This window comes from Tyto alba, unplaced genomic scaffold, assembly GCF_018691265.1.
Source record: "Tyto alba isolate M040663 unplaced genomic scaffold, T.alba_DEE_v4.0 Super-Scaffold_40, whole genome shotgun sequence".
In the NCBI taxonomy this organism is placed as follows: domain Eukaryota; kingdom Metazoa; phylum Chordata; class Aves; order Strigiformes; family Tytonidae; genus Tyto; species Tyto alba.
Genome location: NW_024881316.1, coordinates 6,205,751 through 6,233,180, shown reverse-complemented (window position 1 = coordinate 6,233,180; position 27,430 = coordinate 6,205,751). Strand labels below are relative to the sequence as shown.

Here is a 27,430-nt window from a genome sequence, read left to right as displayed (position 1 = left end):
ACTTTTCCTAGAAGAAAATGGGCACTGTTCAGACCAACACCGTTTTCTGAACCAATAAGCACACTTCATAGATAATTCACGAAGGAGGAGGACAAAGTCTAACAAGCCGTTACTTGTTTCCAGTTCAGTACTCGGGTTCTTCTGGACAAGGCAAGTCCAGCTGATCGCCTGTTCCCCTCTGGTTCCCATTTTCAGAGCTGCAGCACTCTGTAACATCTTTGCTAAAGTTAGAGTTTATCATATTAAGTTCCACAACATTTAAACACAACTATATCACTACCTATATAATTAAAGGGATTAAGAAATGTGTTGTGATAACATAAATTGCGCTAGAGTAGGAAATTATTCTTGAAAGAAAGTTGACAATTATTTTCTTCTTGGAGGTCTCTCTTGGTACACTGTAATCTCCATATTCCACTTTATATCCTATTTGTCTACACACATCTGTTGTCTCTTTCTCCGTACTTAGATCACAAACCATTTCAGGCAGCAAAGCGTCTACTTTGTGTAATGCACCTAGTTCCATGTGCTTCCATAGGGATATAGTAAGCTAAATATTAAACAAAACTACACTTTTTTTTTTTTTTTTTTTTTTAAAGTTAGCTTACAAATTTGCATCTAGAAACACCCAGGGTGGCTTATTTCAAAATGAACCGTGATAAAAATATGACCAACTGTTCCTCCGAATGTATCATATTTTGTGTCTTATTTCACTCTTTTTTAAAATGAATGCACAAAAGGTCAATGAATGTAGACAAATAATTTATTTTTGTTTTATTTATTCATTATTTTATGTACGCTTGGTATTTTGCAACACAGTCAAAGGGAAACAAATTAAGTACAAAGCGAGATAAATATTATAGGTTGAATATATTTAACACATTTCTGTCATCTCTGAAATAGCAGACACTGACAACTCAGGACATTAATTTCAACTTCTTTATACTGGCAGTAACAGAATAAAACTGTACAACACAGTATTATGACATTTTAAATGATCCAGTGTGTCAGAATAAACCAGGATTCATTTACTAAATAGAAATAATTGGTATGTAAATATGTAATTAACTTTTTAAGATAAAAAGAAACTATCTTTGAGTTAGCAAGATAAGGCATTAAATGATTTCTCCATAATAAATTCAATTGTTTATAAATATAGGGCTAACGCGTCCGTTTTGTGTGTGTTTGAGTAAACCCTTACCATATACCATGAAAACATATTAAGTGGTGCGAGTCAAAGGTATTCAAGCAAGGAAGAGCCAGATATTCGTGCCTGAACTGTGTCTGCATATGCACAGAGACCTTTGGGTTTACACAGACAGAGAAGATGCAGTAGTCAAATCTGAACTGAAGTAATACGCTAATAAAGTGTGTCCCGTTTACTACTGGTCAAGCAGAAAACCAAGAGGGGGAGAAAAGGTAATTTTGAAATGTAATCAAGTACTACATAAGTATATAAAAAAAAAAATGCACAAGCCTCAGAGGGGAATATTAAAAATAAATATATGGAAGATGCTAAGGTAAACACTGTTAGTACACTAAGAGGAGCACAAAACAAAAAATGGGGCTAATGGAGAATGTGTATGACTTACTGAATGACTGCACAGAGAACAGATTCGGGATCTAAGGTTGCACGCACAGACACAGCTCTTGGAATACTGTCCATATTTAGGACTGCGGCAGTGCAAAGCAGTGGATGTTAGTTTCATGGGCCCATGTAGCTTAACATCAGGAAACAGTCCTGAAAAACACATCCACGAACTGCTGCCCCCACCTCCCGCTTTTGGTTTTGTTAATCACTGCCTTCACCATGCTTTAAATACGCTCTTATGAGCCTTTCTAATCTAAAACTTCCAGCGTCTGTTTTCCAAAGGACCTTAGGAAATTTACTGAAGCCAGCTAGGACTTGCACGTTCTCCTGTGTTTGGAGTAGCATTCTATAGTTTAGCGCTTGAACCACCATTATGAGGCGAAAACAAACCACCTCGCTTTGGACATCTTTGCGACACGTTTACCGAGATGAACTCTCTAAAAGTTAAGGAGCCCTGGAACACAATCAAGACTGGCTATCCTCATTTATGCTAATTTCAATTAAAACATTTGCACAACCAGCATGCTCCCACCTGCTGCTTGTGGTTCTTTTCACCGAAGTTAAATGCCCTCTTCCTTCTGCTGGATTTAATACCCTACTTGGGAGGGTAAAAAAAACCCACAACAAACAAACAAAACAACAAAAACCAAACTTCAAACACTCAACTACTAGAAAACAAAAGGTTTCCTCGTTTTAGTCAAGATATTTTGTAGGGAGCAATCAGATACAGTTCAACCAAGACAGCAACGCAAGTGGTGGCCTTTGGTGGAAGCAAGAGAAAGTTGGGGGCTAGCAGGGAGCACCCAGGGGTAAGCAACCTCCTACTCTGAATCCACACGCACTAGGAGAGCACGCGCAGTGCAGGAAGCTAGCTTCCAACAGAAGTTTTATATGGTCTATATGGACCTCAGCTTCTCTAGAGGTCAGTTCAAGACCTCAGTTTAAGATTGATCTCCCGATCTGAATTACCCTGTGGAAGAACCCATCTACCCAGCACGAAGGGACCCTAGGAGACTAGTTTCCTAACTTTAGTACCTACCCTAGACATTTAAAATCAGATGATAGAAATATCTTCCGGCTATAGAAAATGTGCTTAGAGGCAATTATCCCTTTTGTCCTTCTCGACTTGTTATTAAAAAAGGCATAACTCACTTCTGGTGCTTACTGGCATAGCATGCATAGCATAGCTATTTACAGATAGTGTCTGGAACTGTTCCCTCTATTGCTGCTCTTCCACCTTTTACAGAAATTAGTCCCTTTAAAAGGTAACGCAGTAGTTTGTCGCAACACTACCCAAACTCCTATTGTTGCAGCAGAAAATGGAGCACGTCATTAAAACATCAATACAGTGCAAATATTTTGATGCTGGTTGGCGCGGGGGGGGGGGGCTGTGGAGGGCAGGGAGAGGCCTATTATTTTTAAATGAGTCCAGGTGCTGGGTTCAGGTATTTAAATCTGAAGGCCTGGGGATGCCATTCCTTCTCACCTGCACGTAGGAATAAATCTGAGCAGGAAACTTCCTCGGGGAATTCATGCACCTCAGTTGCAGAGATGAGTCCAGACTTGACACACCCCAACTCCACTGTCGGCCTGGTAAGGAGGTGAATGCAAAATGCCACAAGATGCTAAAGAGCTGTTGTGTCTTTACGCTCACTAGGAAGGACTGAGACCGTCAGAAATGAGATTTCACCAGAATGAGACCCTCACATCCATTTCACCAACACGGCTCAAGGGACAGCTGGTAATGAGGACTTGTCTGTATGTGAAAGTTAAATCAGAAAGTGCAAGGTCTCCCCAAGAACACACCAATCCCTACTTATTTTAATTCACTTTCAGTAACTATTCCAAAATAACTCGAAGCATAGACTAGTTATTAGCTTCCAAATCACAACCAAACCAGCTATTTTTAATTTGCCTCTATTAGTTTCAGAACAGTGTATATGTGCAGAGATCTGTGGCACCGCCCCGAAGAAAATAAATCTAAAGAGACCAAGGACTGACAGGGAGAACCCAACTCCTGACGGTGAGCAGAGGAGTGTAATTACCCGACAGCTCTTGACAGTGGTAGAACAGTAAATAAATGCACAAAAGATGGGAATCCACAGCATGGTTGAGGTTGGGAGGGACCTCTGGAGGTCAGCTAGTCCAGCCCTCCGTTGCTCAGGCAGGGCCACCTAGAGCCAGTTGCCCAGGGCCGTGTCCAGGTGGCTTTTGAGGCCTCCAAGGACCAAGACTCCACAGTCTCTGTGGGCAACCTGTGCCGGGGCTCGGTCACCCTTACCGTAAAGCGTGTCATCCTGTGTTCAGATGGAGTCTCCCGTGTCTCAGTTTGTGACCCCTGCTCCTTGTCCTGTCCAGGGGCAACACCGAGAAGAACCGGGCTCCCTCTTCCTCCTTCCCCGCCTCCATCAGCTATTCCTAAATACATTGGTAAGATTTCCCCTGAGCCTTCTCTTCTCCAGAGAGCCTTCTCTTTACCATTTTAACCCCAAACCTGAAGTTTATTTGTCCTCAAAAAAGGACCAATTGCAAAAATCCCAAGCAATGAAGTCTTACATGCATCTGTGTGTGCGTGCAGAAAACCATTTCCGAGGTTAACAAAAAACGCAGCTGGGCAGCGGTAGGTGAAGAAAAAAATATTTTTATGTAGTTCACAAAAATTAAACAAAGAGACAGCAGGAATTACTGCACAAGCACGTCTATGAAAGGTCAAGATTAAGAGCATCTAAATGCTAAATCTTGACTTGTAAGTATGAGCATGTGAAATTATATGGGAAACAATTTCTGGGAAAGGTAACAGCTGATCTAGAACAGTGCACTCACTTTCCTCACATCTATAAATAGCTCTGTACAACCTTTTATGAATTTCCAGATAAATCTGGATAAATCCCCTTTGTTTCTTTTCTCAACTTTCTTTACATTTGCATTTCTTCAGTATCCAAGAAAAAAAAAAAAAAGAGCTTTCAAATAGTTGAGTTTTTTTTAATTATTATTTATTTGTTTTTAGAAAAGGGAAACAAAACATGCAAGAGAAAAACCTCATTCCTCACAAAGGATCCCCTCCAATTTAGGACGCCTGCCCTAACTGTGCCATTTCTCATTCTTAAATGAAAACAAGACAGGGAGAGACTAGAGCTACATAACTCAGAATAACAGTGCGTAGTCCATTTGCTAAAAAGGAAAATCTCACCACTGCCTGCTAATACTGAGGCTGAATTGTTTTAAAAAAGAGCCACATCTTGCTGAGGCCCTTCTCTGAAGATCGTGAGGAACTGTAACACACAAGACTCATGCCTCAGCCCTTCCTGATGTCAGTTATACCAACCTGTCCCATGCCTGGTAATATTTAATAAAGAGCCCTTATTGGATTTCATTTTCAAGTCAGAAATCTAAGACCACAAAAATCATCATTTCAGTGAAGGATAAATGCCTTCATTTGGGAAAAACGTTGCCTGTGTCTAACACGGCATGTAACAGATGCATTAAACCAAGAATTTCTAGCCTAGTAATTTCAAAAGCTACAACTTACGGAATCATTGCAAATGAGTAATAATGAATATGTAAATCAATATAGAAAGTCACCCCCGTACTCCATATAATAAAATGCTACATTTTATCTAGCTTTTGTGAATTTAGTAGTCCTGCAGATGTGATGTGGGAAACATATCCCATCAGATGCAGTAAGTATACACAGTAAGAACGAGGACTAAACACACAATTTTTGCAAATGCACAGTGGGTGACATTTCTGATGACAGGAGAGCAGTTAAACTAGTCATAGTCTTAATTATAGCAATATGAAAGATTATCAAAATAGCTGCAGTACATTAATTACATTTGCCCATTAATTTCATGCATTTACAGAACTATACATACAGCCAGTTAGGTACATGAGATTTCAGAGCAGGGAAAGGGGATGCATTTCCACTAAAACCAACCAACCAACCAAAAAGCACATACCACAGGCATTGGCCACTGGCATGGCACTCGGGGGCAGAAGTAGATCCCGGCATTTAAAACACTGACTTTTCAAGTTGTCAGCACCTCTTTAATTTGCTTCTTTGTGGATGGATTTTTGGAGGGTTTTGAGGTTTGGGGATGAATGTTGTTCCAGTCTCGTCGTTTGCTATCCCAAGCCAGGTAGTACAGCGCTGGATGGAATTAATCTCAGTTTAGTGTTCTAAATCCAAGTATCTGACCTGAGCTAAACTGCTGCTTCCACAGCCTCCAGAGAGGCCCTCCAAAATATGACTCATTCCACTTTCCTTAAACATCTATCTTAGCGGGAGATTAATTGCTCTCTAGAGGTGCCCAGATTCCTGCCTTAAACTAGATGCCTAACTCTGAGAGCTAACATTCAGTGAGGTGAATTCTGCCCACTGTCTACCACAACTGCTGGATGTCTTGTACGTGGAAACGCTGGCATGAGAGCTGAGAGCTCCAGGGAAAGAATCAGGCAGTAAATACAAGGGTCGTCTTTTTTTTTTTTTTAATCTTTTTGGGTTTTTTTTTGGTCTGAAATTTGGACCTCCAAAAGTACATGGGGATTACAAGTCCCAAGCTCCTATGCAAAACTGTTCTTCCATATAAGTCCTGCTCACTCATGTACTTAATAATGTCCATAATTTAAACAACAGAAACCCCATACATTTCCAAGGAGCTATCTAGCCAGACAGCTCAGAATTATGAATACAAGTTAAGTACACTATTGAATTGAAGCCTTCAAGAGCTGGGAAGATGACTTAAATGGTAAAATTATCATAGTAATTTTTAAAACGACCAGAAGAATGACGTATCTACCTATATGCCATCCCACACCAACTTCATACAGATAGTACAGAAGCCCCCATTTAGTTTAAGAACACGAGCACTTCAGAGCAAGCCTTTTTTTTTTTTTTTTTTGGACATGTCAGCAATGCTTTTTTAACATCTGTTGCCAAAGCATATCTTTTACATTGCTTAAGACAGACAAGATGAAAGGACACGATAAAAAAAAAAATGGAATATCCTTAAAAGCAGAATTTAGATAACACAACTGAGGGACGATTTAGTGTTGGAGATGACAACCCAATTCCAAAATAATTAAATTCCTCCGACTGAGGAATTGCCACCATTCATTTTGGATTAAATGAAATTAGGGTAAGTTTCCCTCTATATGACTGCTTCACCAGGAGACAGTCCACAGTAGTTACCGGACTTTGCATTCACACTCTACCATACCCTGTAATACCTTGCACGTGTAGACAAACCAGAAGGCACTTTGGCAAAGCAACACAGGAAATCCAGCACAACTCCTGCCCAGGCTTTTCCTGCTGCACGGGTGGAGAGCAACTCCGTCTCCAGGTACAGTAAAACAACAGTTGAAAACAGAACTGCTATGAAACATCTTTTGCTATTACATTCACTTCACAAAAGTAATTCCTACATGAAGACCTTTGAGATTTATACATATATGTAGAAGTATGTACACACATACAAAAAATTTTCATATATACACAAACATATGTGTGCATATGTATAATTTATACATCCCTATGTATAAATAGATAGACACACATAAGTATCAAATAGCAGAACTAAAAAAAAACAGTGACCTATTCTTGCTTCTTCATGAAGTATAAGGAAGGTCTAAAAGCATGTTGTTTTCTTTATTCTAGAAATATCATAAATGTCAAGTCTGGTCTATCCTCTCTTTACTGGAAGACTTCTTGGACGCATAAAGCCATAGCTAAAAGAGCTTCTTACCCGTTGATTGAAAGTTAAAGTTTACAACTATAGATGGAAGTCTTTCCCAATTCTCTCTCCGCTATTTGAATTAATTGTGTTAGCAATACCAAAGTTTTAAATCGTCCAAATAAAAAGCAGACTTCAATTTATCTTTCAAGTGACAACAGAGAATTCCTGACAAAAACATTTTGAAGCAGAAGGCACAACGTAAGGAAAAAAAAATCCTTTAGTATGAACAAAGCATCAAGTTAAACCTTCTTTATACTACCAAAAAAGCAACAGAGAATTAAATCCTTTACACACACGTGATTACAAAAACACTTATGTGATTCACTGATGCTGTAGAAGTGAAACTGTATTTTTTACGGAGTTTACCAGTTTGAAGGCACAATGGCTATCACTTCATCCACATCCCATTCTATTTACAGTGAAAAACAAACAAGAAGGATCTCTAAGGGAAAAAAGGAGATAAATACAGATGAACCCTGAGAAGTGAAATTTTACAACAAAAACATTTGTTTTGAAATACTGTTCTTTGTAAACTCTCATTATCTGAACCTGTGTTCTCCTGCAACTAGAACAATAATGTTTAACACTTAACTACAATGAAAAAAATTCTACTTGTAGATTAAAAAAAACTTAAAAGTTCCCAGAAAAATAAATCAACCCAAACCTGACTGAAAGAAATGAGGTCTCATACCGAATCACACCATAGCTGACATCTGTCAGTGTGGAAAAATAAAGTAAATCGATCTAAAGATTGTCCAGTTTTCTGGAGGAAAAAAATAATTAAAAAATAAAATGGAATGGCATAATCTAATTGGAAATCCCATAGTGCCATCTGTGTGGAGGAAAAAAAAAAAATAAAAAGCCAACTGTGCATACCCTTCTTTGGATCTGGAATTCCCAAAAGATTCTGTAAAATTTAAAAATCTGAAGTAAGAGGTCTTTCTATAAAATCAGATAAATGTTCTGTAGCTGTTTCATGACATGGTTTATAAAGTATTGGCACCAGCACAGAGAGTTCAAAGCGTTCATTCAGGAGTCACAGAGATTGTCAAATCTTTAATGATTCGTAGCAGTCCTCCAGTAGCGGTCGGTTATTTACTGCATAAACTGACGTTTTCTTTGCCAGTGATCTTCAGTGCAATAATGTACTTCTGCCAGACAAAGTATTTTTCTTCTTATTCCAGTAGGTAGTAAGTGCCATCAGTACAAGAACAGTGGAACCAATACCAAATGGCAGGCTGTATTTCATGGTCTGTATGCATCAACAATGGCTAAAAAGGTAACATTCTAAACTCAAGCTGTACATAGCAACATGCTCTAGCAGTGGTATTCAAGAAAAAAAAAAAAAAAAAAAAGAAAAACTTCATCTAAGGAAATGCAAAAGGAAGAAACCTCTAGAATCTGTCCATCAACAGTTTTCCTTCTCCAAAGGCTAAACAGTGTTAGAGAGAGAGAGTGCAATAGTACTGTGAGCAGTCACCTCTTGGAAAAACAAAAAAAAAACCCCAACCCAATCCAACACTGAGGTTTGGTGACTGTTAAATCACCAAATCATATTGCCCTTGTTTTAAACCCACTATATTTTCATTGCTGTTTTACTGAACAATGATGTTTGCTTTTACACCTGACAGTAGATTTGATGCCAGTGTAAGGTACAGTCGCTGCTGCATTACCCTAAGCTCTAGTTTTTATGGTACTCTGTGTGATAACCAGGTGTATCACAAATCAAGTCTTGACCATGACAGAAATTTGAAAACTGCTCTGGAGTTTTCGACGTGTTACCAGTTATGCCACCAAGTATCTGGCTCAAACCTTATATCCAATACCAAGAAAGCAGCAGGCAATTTTCTCTTTCGTTTCTGCTCTAAATTCAGGTGGAGGGTTCTTGCATTTATCTGTTGTGTCACTTAGGCTGGACTGTAAAACATCACTACATTTATTTCAGGTGGAGGAAGGGAGAAAAATGTATCAGATAGAACTCACTGACAGAAAAATGAAGACGACAAAGTGTCTTTTCAATCCATTCTTATGCAGGCTTGAACAGGTTTTCAAACAACTAATTACAGGCCAGATCATAACAGCTTATGCTGCAGGCCAAACCAGAATGCTACAGTATCTGTGTATGTATATACAAATACATCTGTATACATTTATATATACACACACAAACACATATACATAAAAAGGAAGCACCCATCTTTTCCTTACTGCTAGATATTGAACTTCTGCTTTCACCTAGACATTAAAACAGTTTGTTGTATGTAACACCCTATGAAGGGCCATTTAAGACGGCGTTACTCATTTTCTTCTCATTAAAGCCACACATATGGCCGCTATTTAAAAACATGCAGTGCCACCAATTAACAGAGTAAACCAATTCTTAGGTAGATATCAACTCTTTAAGAAATGCGCAATATATTTAAATGTATGTTACCCATTTGTGTAGATAGTTAATACTTTCCACTATTTCATAGGGGATTTATATTCTTCTGTAAAAAAGTCAGCACAAATTCACAGGAAACAACTCTGTCAAACGAATTCCACAGCAGCATATGTAGTGAGTCACTGGGTGAAACTCTTTTTTATGAACACATTAGGAAAGTTGGCATTCAGTTCTAGGACAACTCTATTATCAATCTGTGAACAGAAGGACACATCGAGTAAAGAAAGATCTTTACAAGACTCCAGCAATTTTCTTAAAGATGCAGGGCTTACCATCCTCGTCCCTGTTTGAAAACAAAAAAAAAAGAAATAAATTGTAAAGTTACTGAGAATAGTCTTTTTTTCTAAAGCTGCTAACACTGTGCCATGAAAATAATGTTACTATAACACAATTTTTATTTAGTTTACTTCAATCAGACTTCAAGTTAAAAGCTTCTCAGAGACAGTGCAGAATTTTTACCTTTAAGAGGCCTATTGTATTTTCTTAACTGCTTAAGTAACTCCATCATTTTCTACTGGGGGGCAACTTTACAACTTCAGGGGGAATCTCTAACTGCAGAAGCCGAGTACCCAAAGCCACCAGACTTACCAGTGACCAGGTGCTGGGCTTTGGCAGCGAGCAACACCGAACACTACACTCGTGCTCTCCTGCCTCTCCTGCTGACTGCACTGGCCAGCACAGCACGCAAGCAACTGTGGGCTACTCCAACTCCAAACACATCAGCAAGGCTTCCAGGACTCTAGAGTGAGCGTAGGTGTTATGCACATGCAGGGGCAGTTGCTCAAGAGACTACGAATCATAGCTATATACACGCTAACTCTAACAGGAACCACACTATTTACCCCTGCTGGAAACGTGACCACAGTGGCTGAACTCCCGAGCGTCACACGGGGTCAGACCAAGCATGGGATCCAGTCAGAAATCAAATAAATAGGTGTTGATAAGCGTGCATCCGCACATCCATTACAGCTGATGAAAATCTAACCAGTACAGTCAGTGGTATGCAGCACACGATTTAGCTGGCTGGGCACTGGGGTGTAATTCAGTTGCCTGAAGTGCCTAGTGCCCCTTGGGGTTCCTTACGCCATGCAGAACATCCACACAGAGCTGGCAGACAGGACACTGGACCCAGCGGAGGAGATCCAGGTCTTACTGGAACGGCTGGTGACTCTGGCAAGCGAACCAAGCCCGGATGCCTACAGTGGGCTAAATTGCTCATCGAGCCCTCCTCGCTCTAAGAAGAGTTTATACATCCAACGTGACTGTAGACACCTCAACTTACACAGCTCCATCTTGAGCTGAACTGCACCCCAAAAATCCATCTAGTCCCGGGTCTTGGCTATGGCCACGGACAATCATGCTTACAAAAAAAAAAAAAAAGAAAAAAAAAAAGGAGGAGCATATTTTTAAAACAGCTTTTCACTGGTGGATCTTCTCAACTGCCACAAATGATCATTTTAGGGATTTCTGAAGCTACCTTTCCTGAATGCTATTATTTTTCTGAACTTCTTCATATTTATGGCTCCTTCACATGAGTTCTACAGTTTAACTACATAATGTTAAAAAAAAAAAAAAAAATCAGCCTTAAGCCCACTGCCTATTAATTGCAATAACCAAGGGGCAATGAATCAATAAGAAGCAGTGGGAGATCATTCCCATTCTCTATTTCCACATCATTCATAATCCTTCGGACACCTGTTCCCTCAAGGCCGTTTTCTGGATTCTTTGACATTCCACATGACCCCCGTTGTCTTGTTTCTGCACTGATTTAGTACTTTTGAAACTGGATGACCATAACTATGAAGTGTACTGAGCACAAAGTCAGTAACTGTATAATGAGTCCTTATGGTGTTTTCTCCATTTCTTTCCTAAGAAATCCTAACCTTTTATTTGCCTATTAGAATGATGCTGAGCAATGAGCTGGTGTTTTCCAAAAACTGTCCACAGCATCTCTTTCCTAGAAACCAGAAACTAACATAAAGCCACCACCTGTCGTATGCTTAGTTAATTTTGCCTCTTGCTTTTACTTTGCACCTGACAGAACAGTTTTCCTCCTGCTTTATCATCTGTTTAGTAAGTATCATAAGATCATTCTGCAATTTTTCAGTGTTAAATTCTTTAGATTCTTCTACCTTGAACACCTGTGCATTGCCCTCTGGTACAGCATGATTCACCCCTTTGCCTGGATTAGTTGTAAGAAGACCAGTACAGACCCTTGGTGACCACAGCAGTGACTTCATTGTGAAAAAAGTTGTTATGTTCTTGTCCTCTGTTGTCTTTGAAACACTCAGAAACCAGGAGAAGACAGCTAAGTTACAAAAGCAGAAGCACCTTGGCTAAAGCTTTTCAAAAATCCAGTCCTCTACGGGCTGGAACGGTGCTCACCTTCACCAAGAACTCTAAGGAATTCTAAAAGACTGGAGAGACATAGCTATACTATCCTCACCTATGCAGCTCTCCTTCAAAACAGAGTGACCTTCATGTCCACTCACCCACTGACTTTGTTATGATTGCAACTGGTTTACACAGAGCAAAAGGCAATCTTACTGCTTTGCAGCTTCTACCCCGCACTCTTTGCAGAAAATTGTGCCGTGTTTGTAACCCTTCATTCCTCTAGTGCCGAGGCTGATTTAAGTGACAGATCACACAGCAGAAATAAGATTTCCACAGCCCTGTATCTGAGCTCATTTAGAATCGCTGCATAAATACCATTTAGTCCTAACAATTTATTATTGTTCAATATATTGATTTGTCCAAAAGCTTTCTGTATTGGCATTCCAATTTAAGGCAGCTTTCCAGGCTAATCTCCTGGAAAGAACGGCTCTGATGCAGCAGCCTATTTGATCCCTGCCCTTGCCATGAACACTGATAGACAGACAACAGTCCTCCTGCAATGGCATTCTTGAATCTGAGTGATCCTTCACATCTGGAGTATCTACCAACCTCAGTAACTCTCCTGTAAACTTCTAACATCTCTGAAATACAGTTTTAGCATCCACCTTCAGCCAGTGGTTCCTTCAAATCTCATACTGCCTTACTGTGATTTTGCTTCACTTTCTAGAGTTCATCTTCCTATTTTCCTTCTCTGAACAGGATTAATTTCCAGAAAGATGCCTCTGTTTTTAGTAGTTTCTTGTACTCTTCTGCATAAGCAAGGGGGGTATCTAAGAGGGGTCTTCACTTCTTCCATGGTAGGCTCCCAGATTAGTTGCTTTGAGACATCATATAACATCACCCCAAAACAGTCTTTGCTATCTCATGCCCCCAAATTTTACTCCACCTACTCAGAGGCAATCAAACCTTGTCATTATTATTGTGATTTTTAACTCCCTTATTATATTATATGACCAGTCACCACAACTGTCTCGGGTTGATGTAACAGCCCCTATGGCCACACACAGAAATTCTGTAATACACTTTAGTTATTCGCTTCACTTGACCATAAATTTTATCATAGTACCACTGTCCTACCATCAGGATCTGCTCTACCGTTCTAACCGAAACTCTAGGAACAAAACATTATGCTATCTTTTTTTTCCACCAAGCCTTAAAATTGCTACTGCATCAGCACCTTCATTTAAAACCAGTCTCATTTACGCATCACAGCTTTTACGCTTCAAGATCCAAATGTGTGTTTCTACAAAAATGCTAGATCTCTATGCCTAGCCACAGATTTTTTGTGTAGGATGTTCTTCATTCCTTCCTACCTGAACTTCAACAGTTCTCCTACCGTTTCATCTAAGACTAAGATTTTTAATGGATTTGTAACTAAGTAGGCCATCCTAAATTGAATGTTTTACTGCACCTGTTTCTTTTTTCCTCCTCAGACTTAAAATTTTGTGTTAGGAAAAAAAAAATATTTCTGAAAAGCTAAAAAGGCCAGCAATCTGGTTGGAGTTCGGTTATTCACACCACAAGATAAGCAAACATCATCCACAATCTTACTTTTATTTATAGAATATACAATTAGTGAAGTATCTTCCTTAAAAGCACATTCTAAAGCATTTCGTAAGTGTAATAGAGAGTATTTTCTGTTGCTTTTGAAAGACTGACATGTATCCTGTTACTTATACAGTGCATTTTTCTAGTTTGGAGGCCTTCTGACCTTCGTTACTTACCACAACTTCTCCTACATGGACTAATCTGCCATTTCTCAGAATACATACATAACCGGTATATTAAAAGCTGCTATTTAATTTTGTTGTTCAGCTTATTCTTTGGTATCACCTTTGTGAAAGGCACTTCTGAGTAATTACTAATACTAGAACGATTATGTTTATTAGCTGTAAATTATTTCATTTATATCTATTATATATCCAAGTCTTCAAATTCTAGAGCTGTTCAGGAGACCTTGTGTATGGTGGCTATAAAAATTGCCAGACCCCAAATTTTTGGGGCAAGGGATACTACTGCATGCCAAACGGTATTTAAGAGTAGAGACCCTGAAAATAACTAGCACGATCCCCTCAAACATTCTTACTTTTCCTTTCCTCCCCCAAACCAGCCAGATTAGCCTTTTATTCTTTACATTTTATTCGATCTATTGCACACAACTCAGAATTTTAACATGCTACACATTTTCATGTTTGAATTGACTAACTACGTGTTGATGCTCTCAAGATAAAGCTGAAAATTTTGACAGCTGGCAAGGGGGCAGTTGGGTTTTCTGTTGCTCAGGAAGGTGTGGGAGGTGTTGGTATGTAGCTAGGAATACATGAATTTTGCAGTAACAAGGGTGTCTACTTTCATTACTCTTTTTTGTGCAGGACAGAGGCAGCCAGGACTTTTGGGGAGTGAGGTTAAGACAACTTATTCTTCATCCTTGACAGCAGCTGGTAGCCCCACAGCAACAGAACTATGCAGCTGACATGATGTACAAGAAAAGCTTTTGGCACTGCCAATTCAGGTTGTCATCTGACTCATCACATCGCGCAACGCGGATCGCAGTCTGAAGACTAGTTTTTAACTACAGGTCTAGAGGTGTCCACTTAACTTCTGACAGCACTGGATGATCTACACCAACACTACAAAACTGTCAGATGATCACAGCTGGATCATTCTACTGCAGGGTGGAAACCTGCCATGTCAGTTAGTGGAAAAGATGTGGGCAGAGAAGGAAATGATCCCTGTAAAAGGCAGCTCAGTATGTAATGGGTAAAAGAAAGCTCAGAACTCAAACTTCAAGAAGCACACCCTCATGTACTCAGTAACACACATCATGCTTCCTCTTCCAAATTGTATAATAATACAGCAGATATGGCTTCAACCCATGATTTTTTTTTTTATTTAAACAGAAATTTACTTTCTGAAGTATGTTTTACACACCACAAACGCAGCCACGCACCAAACAATGTTTTGCATGGGCCAGTAAGGTTATGGAGCCCTTGAAAACTGGCAATTTTCATCTTCTACGGAGTCCTCTGATTCTGCAACAAAGGAACTGCCAAATGATAATGGAGAGGCTAAATAAAGGGCAGATGGGTAGCAAGCTGCAGGACCTACCACCTGAAGACAGCATCCAGGGTATATATAACATTCACTTTGTAATGCTTAAGTGAATGACACACAGTTCAACAAGATTTCTTTCAGAGGCTTAGACTCCTTCAGTCCTGAAGCTATTGTGATGATAAATAATCGATACCTGAAACAAGAAGTTTTCCCTGACAAGTTTGTAAGTTCTAACAATTGCAGAGAGAAGCCAGCATTGTCAACGCTGGCGACTACAGTGCAAGGTAAGACATTCTTATCCCTGCTTAGGTAAGTGTCTGTATACAGCAAAAAACCTCAAGCTTTTGCACAGCTTTGTTGAAGCAAAAGAAGTTCCCTTCCAGCATGCACTGCTAACCTAGCAGCAATACTTCTACACCCTTCACAATGCATGTACAAGCCAGACATTTCTGTACTTGGGAGATGACAAAGGGTATAATGAGAGCACCTCTCATTCATTCACATCACAGAGAAGACCCACTGTTCAAGGTTACTCTCGCAAAGCTGAGCACTGACCTCAGGCCTCTAACAGCTTCAGACCTGTTGTCACACTTCTTCAAAAGGACAAAAACATATTAAGCATTTATGTAGCTTACAGTAACAGGATGGCCCTACATCAGATGCCAAAAGTTAGAGCACATACAGAGATGTATGACTTCCCCGGTACTCCCGCACTGTGAGAGACTAGCTCTTTAGTTCAGACAGACTTCTGCACTTAGGCAGGAACACCTGGCAACTCTACCTCCAGATGACCCAGTGTGGTTCTACTTGACAACTCTTTCTTTTAACCACAGACTGTAACGGTTCCCACATTCAGACAAAGAAATGAACAGTTTCCTTGCTGTTGCCAAAAAAGCTGGGTCACTCCTTCACATATATCCTATCACCTCATACTGACTCATTTACAGCAAAAGACAACCTCCTTTCCACCCTACTAAGTATTCCTCTGAAGGAAGAAAGTGAGGTCTGGAAGGTGGATGTTAAGGTTTTTTGTAACCTCTTGTAGATAATTCAACTGGATATCCCCTGGACAGCATTTATCTGAACCCAACACGCAGCTTCACCGGGAAAGGTTGACTACAAATCCACCTGACTCCGGGATGCTGGTAAGCACCCAGGGAACAGGACAAATTCCTTCTCCACGTTCTCGCGTTATTTTTCCACAAAAACGTCAATAAGATGTCCAACTGAACTCAAACATGAATTCAAATGCTAAAGAAGTGTGGTAACAAGCTTTTGCTGCCAGCAGAGAGGCAAGAGAAGTAGCAGACTATCCATAGGCTTAGCAGAGCCCAACTATTCACTGGGCAGCCTAGGGTGTAGTGAAAAGGTCAGGCCACTTCGTGGGCAGACACAATGCCATTGTGGTAGAAATGCATGGAAGTGGGTGGTCAGGAGAACGTACGTGTTTATGAAAGACTTCATTCACTATGCCATCTGGAAATTTTTCATGCCTGAATAGGGAAATGTGCCCTTGACGATCTAACTACAAACCAGATTCCCTTAAGGATACACGAAACACGGTGCCTCCTGTGGACATACACATCGAGTCTCTTCAGTTTGTACTAGGTGGAGTTAAGCCTTTATCTGTTCATCCTCCTGTCCCACGCTGGTCAGAAGGCAACTTTCTCAGTCAGAGACGATAGATCTCATGATAGAAGAGTGTACTAGCTACACTGGAGTGACAATCTGAAGCCATATAGTAATTTTTTTGTAATGAGAAATGCTGATAGCCTTAAACTTGCTTGGAACATTATTCGAGCTGAGGGCTCTCAGTTCTTTCCATTATCTCTCTCAGCCTAAATGTAGTATTTTCATTAAAATTATTAAATATTAAAAATACACAGTGCAGCTATTTCATTCCCTTTCATGTAAATCTTCCTTTTTCAACTAACCATGTGAAATTAAGTCAGTAAAAGCATGAAGAGATTTCTCCCACATTGATGTCAAACATCTCTGCTGTCCTACCTTATTTTAAAAAGAAAGCCTCATATTCCACCATAAAAACAGCAAATTCAGTATCATGCAAAACTATATTTCTCAAAGTACTTAAGAGTCAAAATTACATTTACTTTAGATTTCTAAACATATTTTTCATTACAGAAGATTAGAAGTTTAAGATTTGCTATGCTTTTTTCCCCTCATTACTGCTTTCCCACCTTACTAGAAAGTCCATTTTAAGTTTTGCTGTTAATTACCTTTTCCTCTTTAATGAGTCAAATTCACTTCCTTGTAAAAGTGACAAAGAAATTCAATATTGTTTGGTGTATCTGTATTGTGCAAAAGCAGAAATCTGTTTATTGATCACAGACTTGTGCTATAAATATACTTTGTCACACTTCACAGAAATAAAACAACAAACGAAAGCAAGAAAGGAGGATAAGAAATTGGATCTTCACATACCAAAAGAGAAGAATTTCAGTTAAAAAACCCTAATGGTCATGAAACCGGAAGTTACTGGAAAAAACCTGCACTTGAATCTCAGTTTAAGCAACTCCTCCCAAGCAGTCAAATTACATGGTTGGTATAAATCCACTGAATTCTGAGTCAGAAACTCACTGTAGGGAGTAGAACTTCTCTCTGTGTTATTTTCATATGCTAAACCTTAATTTTAATAAATATTTATTTAAAAATATGTTTAGAAGACAGTTATGTCTTAAGAGCTCCTTTTTAACCACAAGGCTTTTGAGACACGGTAAGATAAGTACCAATATTCCTACATTTTCTTACCCAATATATCCAGCTGCCGCAAATGCGTACAGTTAGCAGCAAGCTCCTCAATGTCTGTGTCACACACAGACCTGTTGGCCGTAAGAAAGAGCTTTTGCAAGTTTGGGAGTTTACGTGCAAGGTTTGTGAAACAGCCTGTACTGCTCTGTAGCGTAGGGCACCAGCCAAGATCAAGTTCTTCCAAAAGCTGGCAGCCTGAAGCCAATTCTGCTATTCCGCTTTCAGTTATGTTTTTACATCTCCACAAATCCAGACTGCGAAGCTTTTTGCATTTTGCTCCCATCATGCTTGCTATAAGATCATAGTCTTCAATCTGCAAGGAAAGCAAACACTTTGTCATGTATACCGTCTTTCCAGACGTACATAGGTGTTTCAAGATTTGCTTGCTAACACACCTACAGATCTGTCTTAAAGCATTTGTCATTTCTAAAGAGGTTTGAAAATTATTCATTGTAGAGTACAGTGAGGTCTACTTTTACAAAAGACGAAAGTAAAATACATTTCCTATCAACCCCCAGACACAGGTGCTTTTAAATTCACTTAATACTAAGGAACAGTGAAAAAGCAGCGAAAAGTTTATTTTCTTTGGAAAGCACCTTTTTTGCGCAGTTGTTTCTCCTTTAAAAGATTATTAAACCTGTGTTTATGACCATTGGCGCTGCACCCATGAGCACGTGTAGATTGAAGAATGTGCTTATTGCCATTCTAGGCTGATCAGTTGCTGCATCCCTTTATGGAAGTCTTATTAGTTACCTTGGGCAAGCCAAAGGGACTGAAACAGGGCCCCACTATAGAGGCACAAGGAATGAAGTCCACTATCAAAACCCACGAGAAGACAAGGACTGTTGGAAAAACGCAGTCATGCTGCCTTCCCCTCTCTGTCCACGAGTCAAAGCAGAGAAGGCTGAGCCAATTCTGCTTTGTCTCTAGCTTCTGGAAGGACGAGGAAGGCCAGTTGAGTCTCCCTGAGGAGCGATCTGGCCTCTCTACCAGCAAGCCAGCCCCCCTGCATGGACACACAGCTCTGGCACGCACAGGCAGTACAGCCCAGGTGAGTGCCCCGCTGCTGTCCCTGTGGTCTCCTCCTTTAAATCAACGGGTGCACTCAGCAAGCCTGGGACCCAAACTGGCTTTCGATGAAAGTATTTCTCTCAGGGTTATCCTTGTAGGGACAGACACAAGCATTAATCTGCTAGGAATGATGACTTGGCCTGAGTAGAAGTCAGTCAGTCTTGATTATTAATTCTGGAAAGAAAAAGTGATTACGCATGTAAAGAATGCCCAGAAATTTAGGGAGAGGCTGAAGAACTGTAAGAGAACGTACAAGCTATGTTTTTAGGCCTACTAAACTACTACGTAAACCTTGAGTATGTGACTAAGCTGCATTAACCTTGGACCTTTCAAGAGAGTATAGTATAATATCAACCCAGCATTTAACACGTCTTTGTGAAACATAAACCCCGACTGAGATCCAAAGCACACACCCACCCCCCGAGTGGGGTACGCACTCACCATGACGCAGCTGCCCAGGCTGAGGTGCTGCAGCTCCGAGCAGAAGTTCAGAATACTGAGCAGGGCTGTTTGCTGCCACAGGGGAACACATCAGAAGGAAATATGGAAAGTGAGACAAAGAGAAGAGGTCAATTAGACATTAAAGGCTGTCACCGCATTTCCTGAAATACGGCTCAAAACTCTGTTACAGACACCACAAATGCCACTTAATGAGTCCCTGGGTGCTCTACCCATTGATTGGCTTAAAGCGACGGTAATCGTTACAAACCTTTATGCAAGCCACTTTGGATGTGGTTTTGCACTGCCCTGAAGATACCTGCGTACCCATGACCTATCCGCTCATCTCCCACAGGAAAGCTGCTGAAGAAGTGTGGGCAAGTTCAACTAACAGGCGAGGCCAGCTCGAAAACACAGAGGGCTGGTGACACAGCAGAAGAACAGCGGAGGCTCTGACATTCGCTGATCAGCTGCAGCCTGATGGAACTGCCAATAGAGCTGCGCAGCACCAGGACCGAGCCGGTGACTTTAATGTCAAAGGAGCCTCCGTGCTGACAAGGATGCTGACAACCATTGAGCACCTGTCACTACTAGCGCGCAGACTGAAACAGATATAATGTGTATTTTACAGTCATGTTCCTGCCATTTAACATGGCCATTCTTTTCAGAAAGTACTGCGCATTGCTCAGCCTGAAATTGGACTGGAACATCAGATGCATCTTAAAAAAAAAAAATGTAGCGTATGCAGCTGTTCTGCTCCACAACAAGGGAAACGTCACGGGTTTTTATTTGGGTTTCTAAGATACAGAAAAGACTCTTGTTCATTGTCTGTAGCCGTATTTTGTTTTGTAGTTGAAAATACACACGGTGCAAAAAAGAACACAGTCTGGGATCCACATCACAAATAGCCGTGCATCATACTTCAAACATTCATCACCGTGTTAGGACTTTGTAATCTGCGTGAGCTTGAAAACGGGAGTAAATTTCACAAAGCATTAACATTACAAGTCTGTGGATTTCTACAGGATACACAACAGTGTCTAGCAGGAAAAAAAAAAACAAAAAAACAAGCAGTATACAAGGGACAAAATAATCTACTTGTAACAAGTGGAATTCCTACAAGAATACTAGTCAACAATATTTGTACGCATGGCTAGTATAATTTATACAGGTTTTTTAAAATATAAATTTACATGTTTTCATAAAGTTTACAGTTAAATGCTTTACTTGGTTTCCTCGATTTGTTATATTCTAATGAAACTTGGCAGGAACATGATCCTTTGTCATACCACCGTGAAGAAATATCTGATCCCTTGCACTGAAAGGCTGGCAGACACAGAACAGGCACACAGCATGGGGTATTCAGAGAGACCACTTCAGACATCTAATTTAGGTGTCTGCAGGGAGTAATTAGAAACACCCAACACTTGACATGTATGGAACCTCAGCTTCCAACTTGTCCTTCTAAGATTTGATTTCCCAAAGGCAGACTAAAAGTAGATGCTACGAGTAAGCCTTCCTCACATGTATCTCTGCAGAGGTCTTACAAAGCCACTGTCTGCTTGCTTGCTTTACTTTCATTCATGGTTTTTAAAGAAAAAGGTAGCTAGGGAATTAAGCACAATACCATTAAAAAGTCATTATTAAAGAGGTAACACTTAAGAACACTTTAAAGCTAGTAAATGTGTAAATATCCAATACGTTTTAAATAATGTACTTATTAAGAAAATGCTTCATTTGGATCATTAAACCTGAATAAACGAGTAACTTCAAGAGAATGAGTCACAGTCTTTACTATTTAACTCAGTGAAAGCTATGAGCTTTAGAACCTACTCGGGTGCACAAATTAAAAGCAAAATCCCCAAACTCCTCTCTACAAACCTTAAATATCAGAGCTAAATAAATTGGTCTCTGACTGCACACAGTTCTAAACAGGGTTTCTGCAGGTATTCAGGTGACTTCACAGGGAAGCTGAATACCTTGCTGCATTCCACCATGGTTTTTAGCAGTGGCTTCCAGACTGGAATTTAGACACTGGTCTGAAAGGATGGGAAGCAGCAACATCTTTCCTTAATTGACACAAACAGTGCAAAAGTGAACAGTCACTCTGAGCAGCTTGTAGTGTGAGACATCAATTCCACTCTGTTTCTTCAGAGAGAGGTGAAATAGGTAGGAAGACTACTGTTCATAGTTATCTTGGTTAGATAACTGAGCTACTTTTGTTAACTTGAACAGGAATTTGATGCATCTCTCAGAATACCTTTTTTAGCCCCTCTCTAACTTGAAACAGTCATATAAAACCTAAAGTATTATTTTAAACAATTATTTTAAAAACCCAAACAATTTAAAAAAAGCACTAGCAATGTGGGTAATGCTTGGTAGAACACTATGTCGTACAGTGACAAATTATGCCAAATCAAGCCCAAGAGTAAACAAATACTTACTCAACATTAATTATATTAATTCCTCTTCTGGGGTGCATACATGCCCACGCACAACAAATCAGATTTCTTTCGGAAGCAGTGTCTGTTCTTCTGTAACTGAGGTGAGGTTTGCATATGTCGAGAAAGAAGAAAAAACCCTTTGTGCGTGCCTAGTTGTGCCTCAGTCAATTGAGAATCCAGGTGGCAAAGGACATGAAAATAGCAGGAGAGAATGGCAGCTCACAAAACCCATATGCACTACATATAGAAGGACTATCATTGTAATAACCTGTCTGTTTCAAACCATCTGTCTGTACAAGTCATCCCTTTGACTTGCAATATGAGATGAGTGATAATGCTCCTATTCAAGCAAAGGAGAAGGGCAAGGCAATCACCCAACCCTGAAGCTGTAACAACGTCCAAACTTCAGATGTTAGAGTGCTTTACAAGAGAAGCTAAGAGACCACCTAAATTCTGGATCAGCAAGCTTTAACCTGGAGAGAGTCTAATTTCACTTTCTCAGCCAAGCAGAGACAGTAAAATCAAAGACTACCCATACAATACTGTTCTTGAGCCTAGTAGCCAAGACATGTATTGTTCGGAGATTATTTGAGTTTTCCCTGAATCAAAGGTAAGGTTTGACTTCGTACTTGCTCCTCTTTACAGAGACTGAGAAAAGAGTGGATGACCAAAAAAACAAAACAACAAAACAAAACAAACACTCTGGAAACAAACTTAAGAATTATTTTTCCGCTGTGAAGTAGTGTATGATATGGCTTCAGTGGTCTAAATTTCTCTGACATCCAACCCAAAACAAAACCTACTAAAATAATACATTTTTATAAGATGGCACAGACAACGGGAAGATTCTGAAGGGGCCAAACAGAATGGTCTACTCTAACCTCTATTCCCAGGAAAAGGGTTTTCAGATGAGGAAAACATGCAGTGCAGGAGTTGCTTTAAGAGCAAACACTCCAACATCAAAGTGATCAGAAGGATTGGATACTGCTGCTAAACACAACCTTACAGAGCAGATTACAGAAATATTTTAAGGCACAGCCGTTAGTCCTACACCTCAGAAAAGGGAAGCAGACTGCCCAAAGAGTCTCTGAAGTCTTTAGGAACAGGTCAGAACTTTATGAATATCGGTCAGAGAGGACATCAACAGAGCTGATCCTGCCTCGGACAAGGGAAGAGAAAAGATTACCACCTGAAATCCTAACTTACTCCCCATGAGACAGGAGAGAGGTCTGCCCGAAGATGGAAGTCCTCCACTCTGTAATACAGGCCAGCCGGGAAACATTTACGGGCTGTTTTTACTTCAACTAAACAGCTGATACTGGACTAACCAACCTGTATCCTATGTGTCTCTGTAAAGCCTGTAGGCATCACGCTTAAGTTCTGACTTAGATGTTGCAAGACTGTTGCTGGTTTGAACAGACAACTCATCCGTGGAGAAACCAAATATTGGTGCCAGATTAATAAACTTTGTGAGACTGAATCTTCCTTGACTTTTTTCAGGAATTTTTGCATTCTTGATTCAGCAGGAAGTGCAAATAATTTCTGATGTTGGTATGATAAGGAAAGCATCCAACAGATAGCCTGACCTCTAACAGAAAACCAGAAAACCCTTCTGTCTGTGGCAGATGTGGCTCACCTGTGAGACACACACTTTGAATTTTGACTATTTACTCATTGCAGTTTTATTGTCAAGCAATCCAAGATTAAAAAAAAAAAAAGTTAAAAAAAAAATACCAATTATGCACTATAATACAGCTATCACATAATGGCTGCATTAAAATAAGACATGAAAATAAGTGTGCAACAGTGTGCCTCTGGAAGATTAAAGGAAGATCTTAAGAAAAACAACAAAGTTTTATTTTTAGGGTTGGGATAGGGAAGAAACAGTCCGCACCTTTTTATAAACTTTTTTATAGAGAAATCTTAAAAACTACTTTTAAATTGTTCCTTTTTAGGATGGAAACAAACAGGCTGTTTCTTCCCCTTCTCAGAAGAACCGTGTCTGACAAATTGGGAATTCTTCCAGCCCCTCGATGAAACAACTAGATAGCCTAAATCTTTTACGTTACTTTTATTCTCCGGAATTTTTTTCTTCAAATTTTTCAATGAAGTGAGTGCTGGAAGTAATTTTAAAGTCTCATTAAAGACTGCTTCCTCCGTTTTTAAAATATTATTTCCCTTGCTTGATATGCTTTTAATCACTGTTACTAATTCTCTAGTTAATGTCTTTGTTCAGGAAAAAAATGAATTGTGCAGGACTTAATTTTTGGTTTTAACATTAAAAATTTAAGTTAAGGGTAGGAAAAAAAAAAATCTTTTAATACCTGCCCCCCCAATTGCATTATATGAGAGGACAACCAAAATTGTATTACGGCTTCTTATCATTTCCAAATGACGACCTCATCTCTAGCCCTTCCTGCCCTATCCCCACCAAACCCTGTTGTCTCTACTTACATTCCAATACTTATATAATGTTAGTTGCAGGTAGGTATCAGATAACATGCCTACATTTGCAAGCACACCACAAGAAGAATATTGCATTTTTCCACAATATCAAAGAATTAATATAACAACATTCCTAAAGACCACAATTTCTTTTTCATATTTCTGCTACTTATCTCTCCATCAAGAAATGCATCTTGAAGAGAGTGCATCTTTGCAGTGAGTTGCCTTTGCATATAAATTTATGAGGTTGTTACATTTAATAACAGGTTCTATCACAGTATTTACCCACATTTCTAGGCAGCATTTTCATCTTACTCTACAAATCAATGTTAAAATATTGTAAAAAAAACTTGCTTTTAAGTTGGAATAAGGGTCTTTAGGACTATATTAACCAAGTGTACTGGATAACACATTTAGACAAGCTTATGCCATAATCACCTCTTTGTAAGATAAACAGGAAAAGCATCAAAAGATTTAATCAGCTGGCTAGTAAAGAACTGTGGAACCCCAAATATCCAGAGCCCAGTCACTAACTGTCACATGCTGTTTGTGCATAAATCAAATTTATGTTTCTCAACACATTTAGCTAGAAGTTGATACAGCAATTAGGCAATTACTATACGATATCAAACAGTACGTATACATTTGATACCATGCAGTTATATTTTGGGACCCCATTTATCTGACAGAACACCTGACAATATTATTCCATTTAGGAACAACTAATAATGTGAGTGAAAATCCAAGACAGAAAATTCATTCTTGCCTGAATGAGGAGGGTTAAATGTGGTAATGAGGAGGTAACTCTGCAGGGTACTTTTAACTATTCTGTCTTCCTAATAAAAGCCATAGTCAATGAATTTTGAATTAATTCCTTAAAATTCTTGGAACCTGAGAAGCAGATGGAAAGGAGAATGGAGAACTACAGACTAAGGCCAGGCCAATGAAATCTTCCATGTCTCTGTCGGCCCATCAATCACATCCGTATTTTCAGAAGCTGATCCCTCAGCAAAGAAATCAGAATATTCCCAGAACTGCACAGAAAGGTTCCTCTGTTCACGATCTGGGCAGGAGCCTTCCTTTTGTTCCCAAAAGGTTTAAATTTACAGCAAGGGAAGCTGGGACCAGCTGACTCAGCCAAATGCACAACTGTGGGAACAGATCAGATCAAAACACCGCAAACTTCAGCACACACATCACGAACGCTACTTCTACCACTGCAGAGACACAAACTCCCTTCCTACACAACTGCCTTGTCCTGCACACTAGTATTACTGCACACACATTACTGGGTACAAAATGACTTTGGGAATTCTCCTCATAGGTAACACAAGGCCTCCAGCATGCCACAGACTAAAATTATCTTGTTGGAGAACCAAGTGAGACACACCATACGTATAAAAGACATGAGAAGTCCAAACCATGTCTTTCTGCATGCAGTCACGAAGTAAAGTTGATACAGAAATTAGCAAGTTAACATGCCAAACACGTTAAAATCTTCATTGAAATAATAATAAAAAAGATCTTCCAAGTTATCACAAGTAAAACCAAACCTCTTAATGCTGAACATACATGCATGAAGAACCCCATGGTGAAACGAAGAGCTATGAAGTTGATGGGAAAGCAGAGAGGAAGGAAACCACCACTTCCTTTACAAAACTACAAACAACCTCTTGGCAAATCAAGAGAAATCATGTGTGTGGTCCCTGCCACTTGACATGATGATAACCGTCTCACATGGGTTATTTATTGGGATCAAGTAACCCAAATCAAGAGCAATCACGTGTGTGGTCCTTGCCGCTTGACAGGATGATAACCATCTCACATGGGTTATTTATTGGGATCAAGTAATCCAAATCAAAAGGGGAAGTTTTTACCGAATGGCCTGACTACTGAAATCAAGGCCAAACTTTTTGGAACAGCAGACTAGTGACTACAAATTTATCCTCTTCCCAATTTCACACCAACTATTTAAACCTCCTTTGTTAGGACCCGTCCTACTGAACAGCATCCCGCTTTTCACCAAGGGCGTGTTTCTGAAGAGCGCAATGGTTAGTGATTCTGTGGGCAGCAAAGTAGTTTCCCCCCATGAGAATTAACGTAACCGAGGAGACACATGCAGGGACCTACAAAACACACACTGGTTTAACAGACAGGTCACACATATGATGTGATCATCACCTGAGAGATGTGATGGCTTCTAAACTGGCTTTAAAACATCATCCGCATCACATGCGATCTCTGGGTATTGGAGTGGTCTGCATTAGGTCTCAACGTACATGCATCCACTCTGAATTCTTACACGAAATACTGCTTTATCACCAACCAAATTCAGCTGCTTCATCTGCAAGACGGAAGGCCTGACAGAAACCTCCTGAGGGGAGCACCCGCACTGCCTCTTTCGGGGCAGCTACATCTCCATCATTATCACCATCCTCTTCAGATTACTCCAAGTCACACCAACCGATCAAAGGTGAAGGATGGAAAAACAGGGTAATAATGATGGCTAGCAGAGCAAAACATCAGGTGACTGGCAGCAGTGCTTGAGCAATGGCCAGAAAAAGCACGCTTTCCTGAAGGCCATCCACCTCCCGTGGGGCAGGCACTCTTACACAACGTCTGGCAGGAGGAGATTTTCCCGTGGAGCCCCACTTCTCCCAACATGAACCCTTCAGTCACGAAAAGGCTGCTGTGGTCTACCGCTCAGCCTCTGGAGAGCTAGCCCCTCCTCAAAAGGCCAACCAAAGGAAACATCCTGAACTGCCCTCTTTTGTACGGCAGCTTCCCTCTCCTCACTACAAACTGACAGATACAACTTTTGTCAAAGTAGTGCCAATTTTTTTTTTTTTTTTTTTTTTTTCTTCAGAAAATGAACCAAATTACTTCTAATTTCAGGGAAAGTAACTGAGACATTTAACTAAATGTTAATTCTGCTTTAGGGCTTCCAGAAATACCTCAGTGAATAGCAACTGCCATGTGCTCCTGTGTAAAGCGGAGACAAGGAATCTTGATGGCAGCACATCACTGGATTATTTTAAGACTACAG

General features: G+C 39.9%; 1 protein-coding gene across 5 annotated transcripts in view; it reads right to left on the bottom strand.

Moving 5' to 3' along the window:
• Window positions 1-740: 740 nt before the first annotated feature.
• The window catches only part of FBXL4 (F-box and leucine rich repeat protein 4), a 68,811-nt gene continuing 42,121 nt past the window's right edge, over window positions 741-27,430 (bottom strand). For all 5 annotated transcript variants that reach the window (XM_042802948.1, XM_033006414.2, XM_033006416.2 and 2 more), the window contains 3 exons: window positions 19,499-19,570; window positions 17,987-18,299; window positions 741-10,052 (listed from right to left, as the gene is read on the bottom strand). In XM_042802948.1, the coding sequence (XP_042658882.1) occupies window positions 9,889-10,052; window positions 17,987-18,299; window positions 19,499-19,570 (549 nt within the window). In that variant the 3' untranslated portion in view covers window positions 741-9,888. The remainder of the gene's footprint in view (window positions 10,053-17,986; window positions 18,300-19,498; window positions 19,571-27,430) is intronic.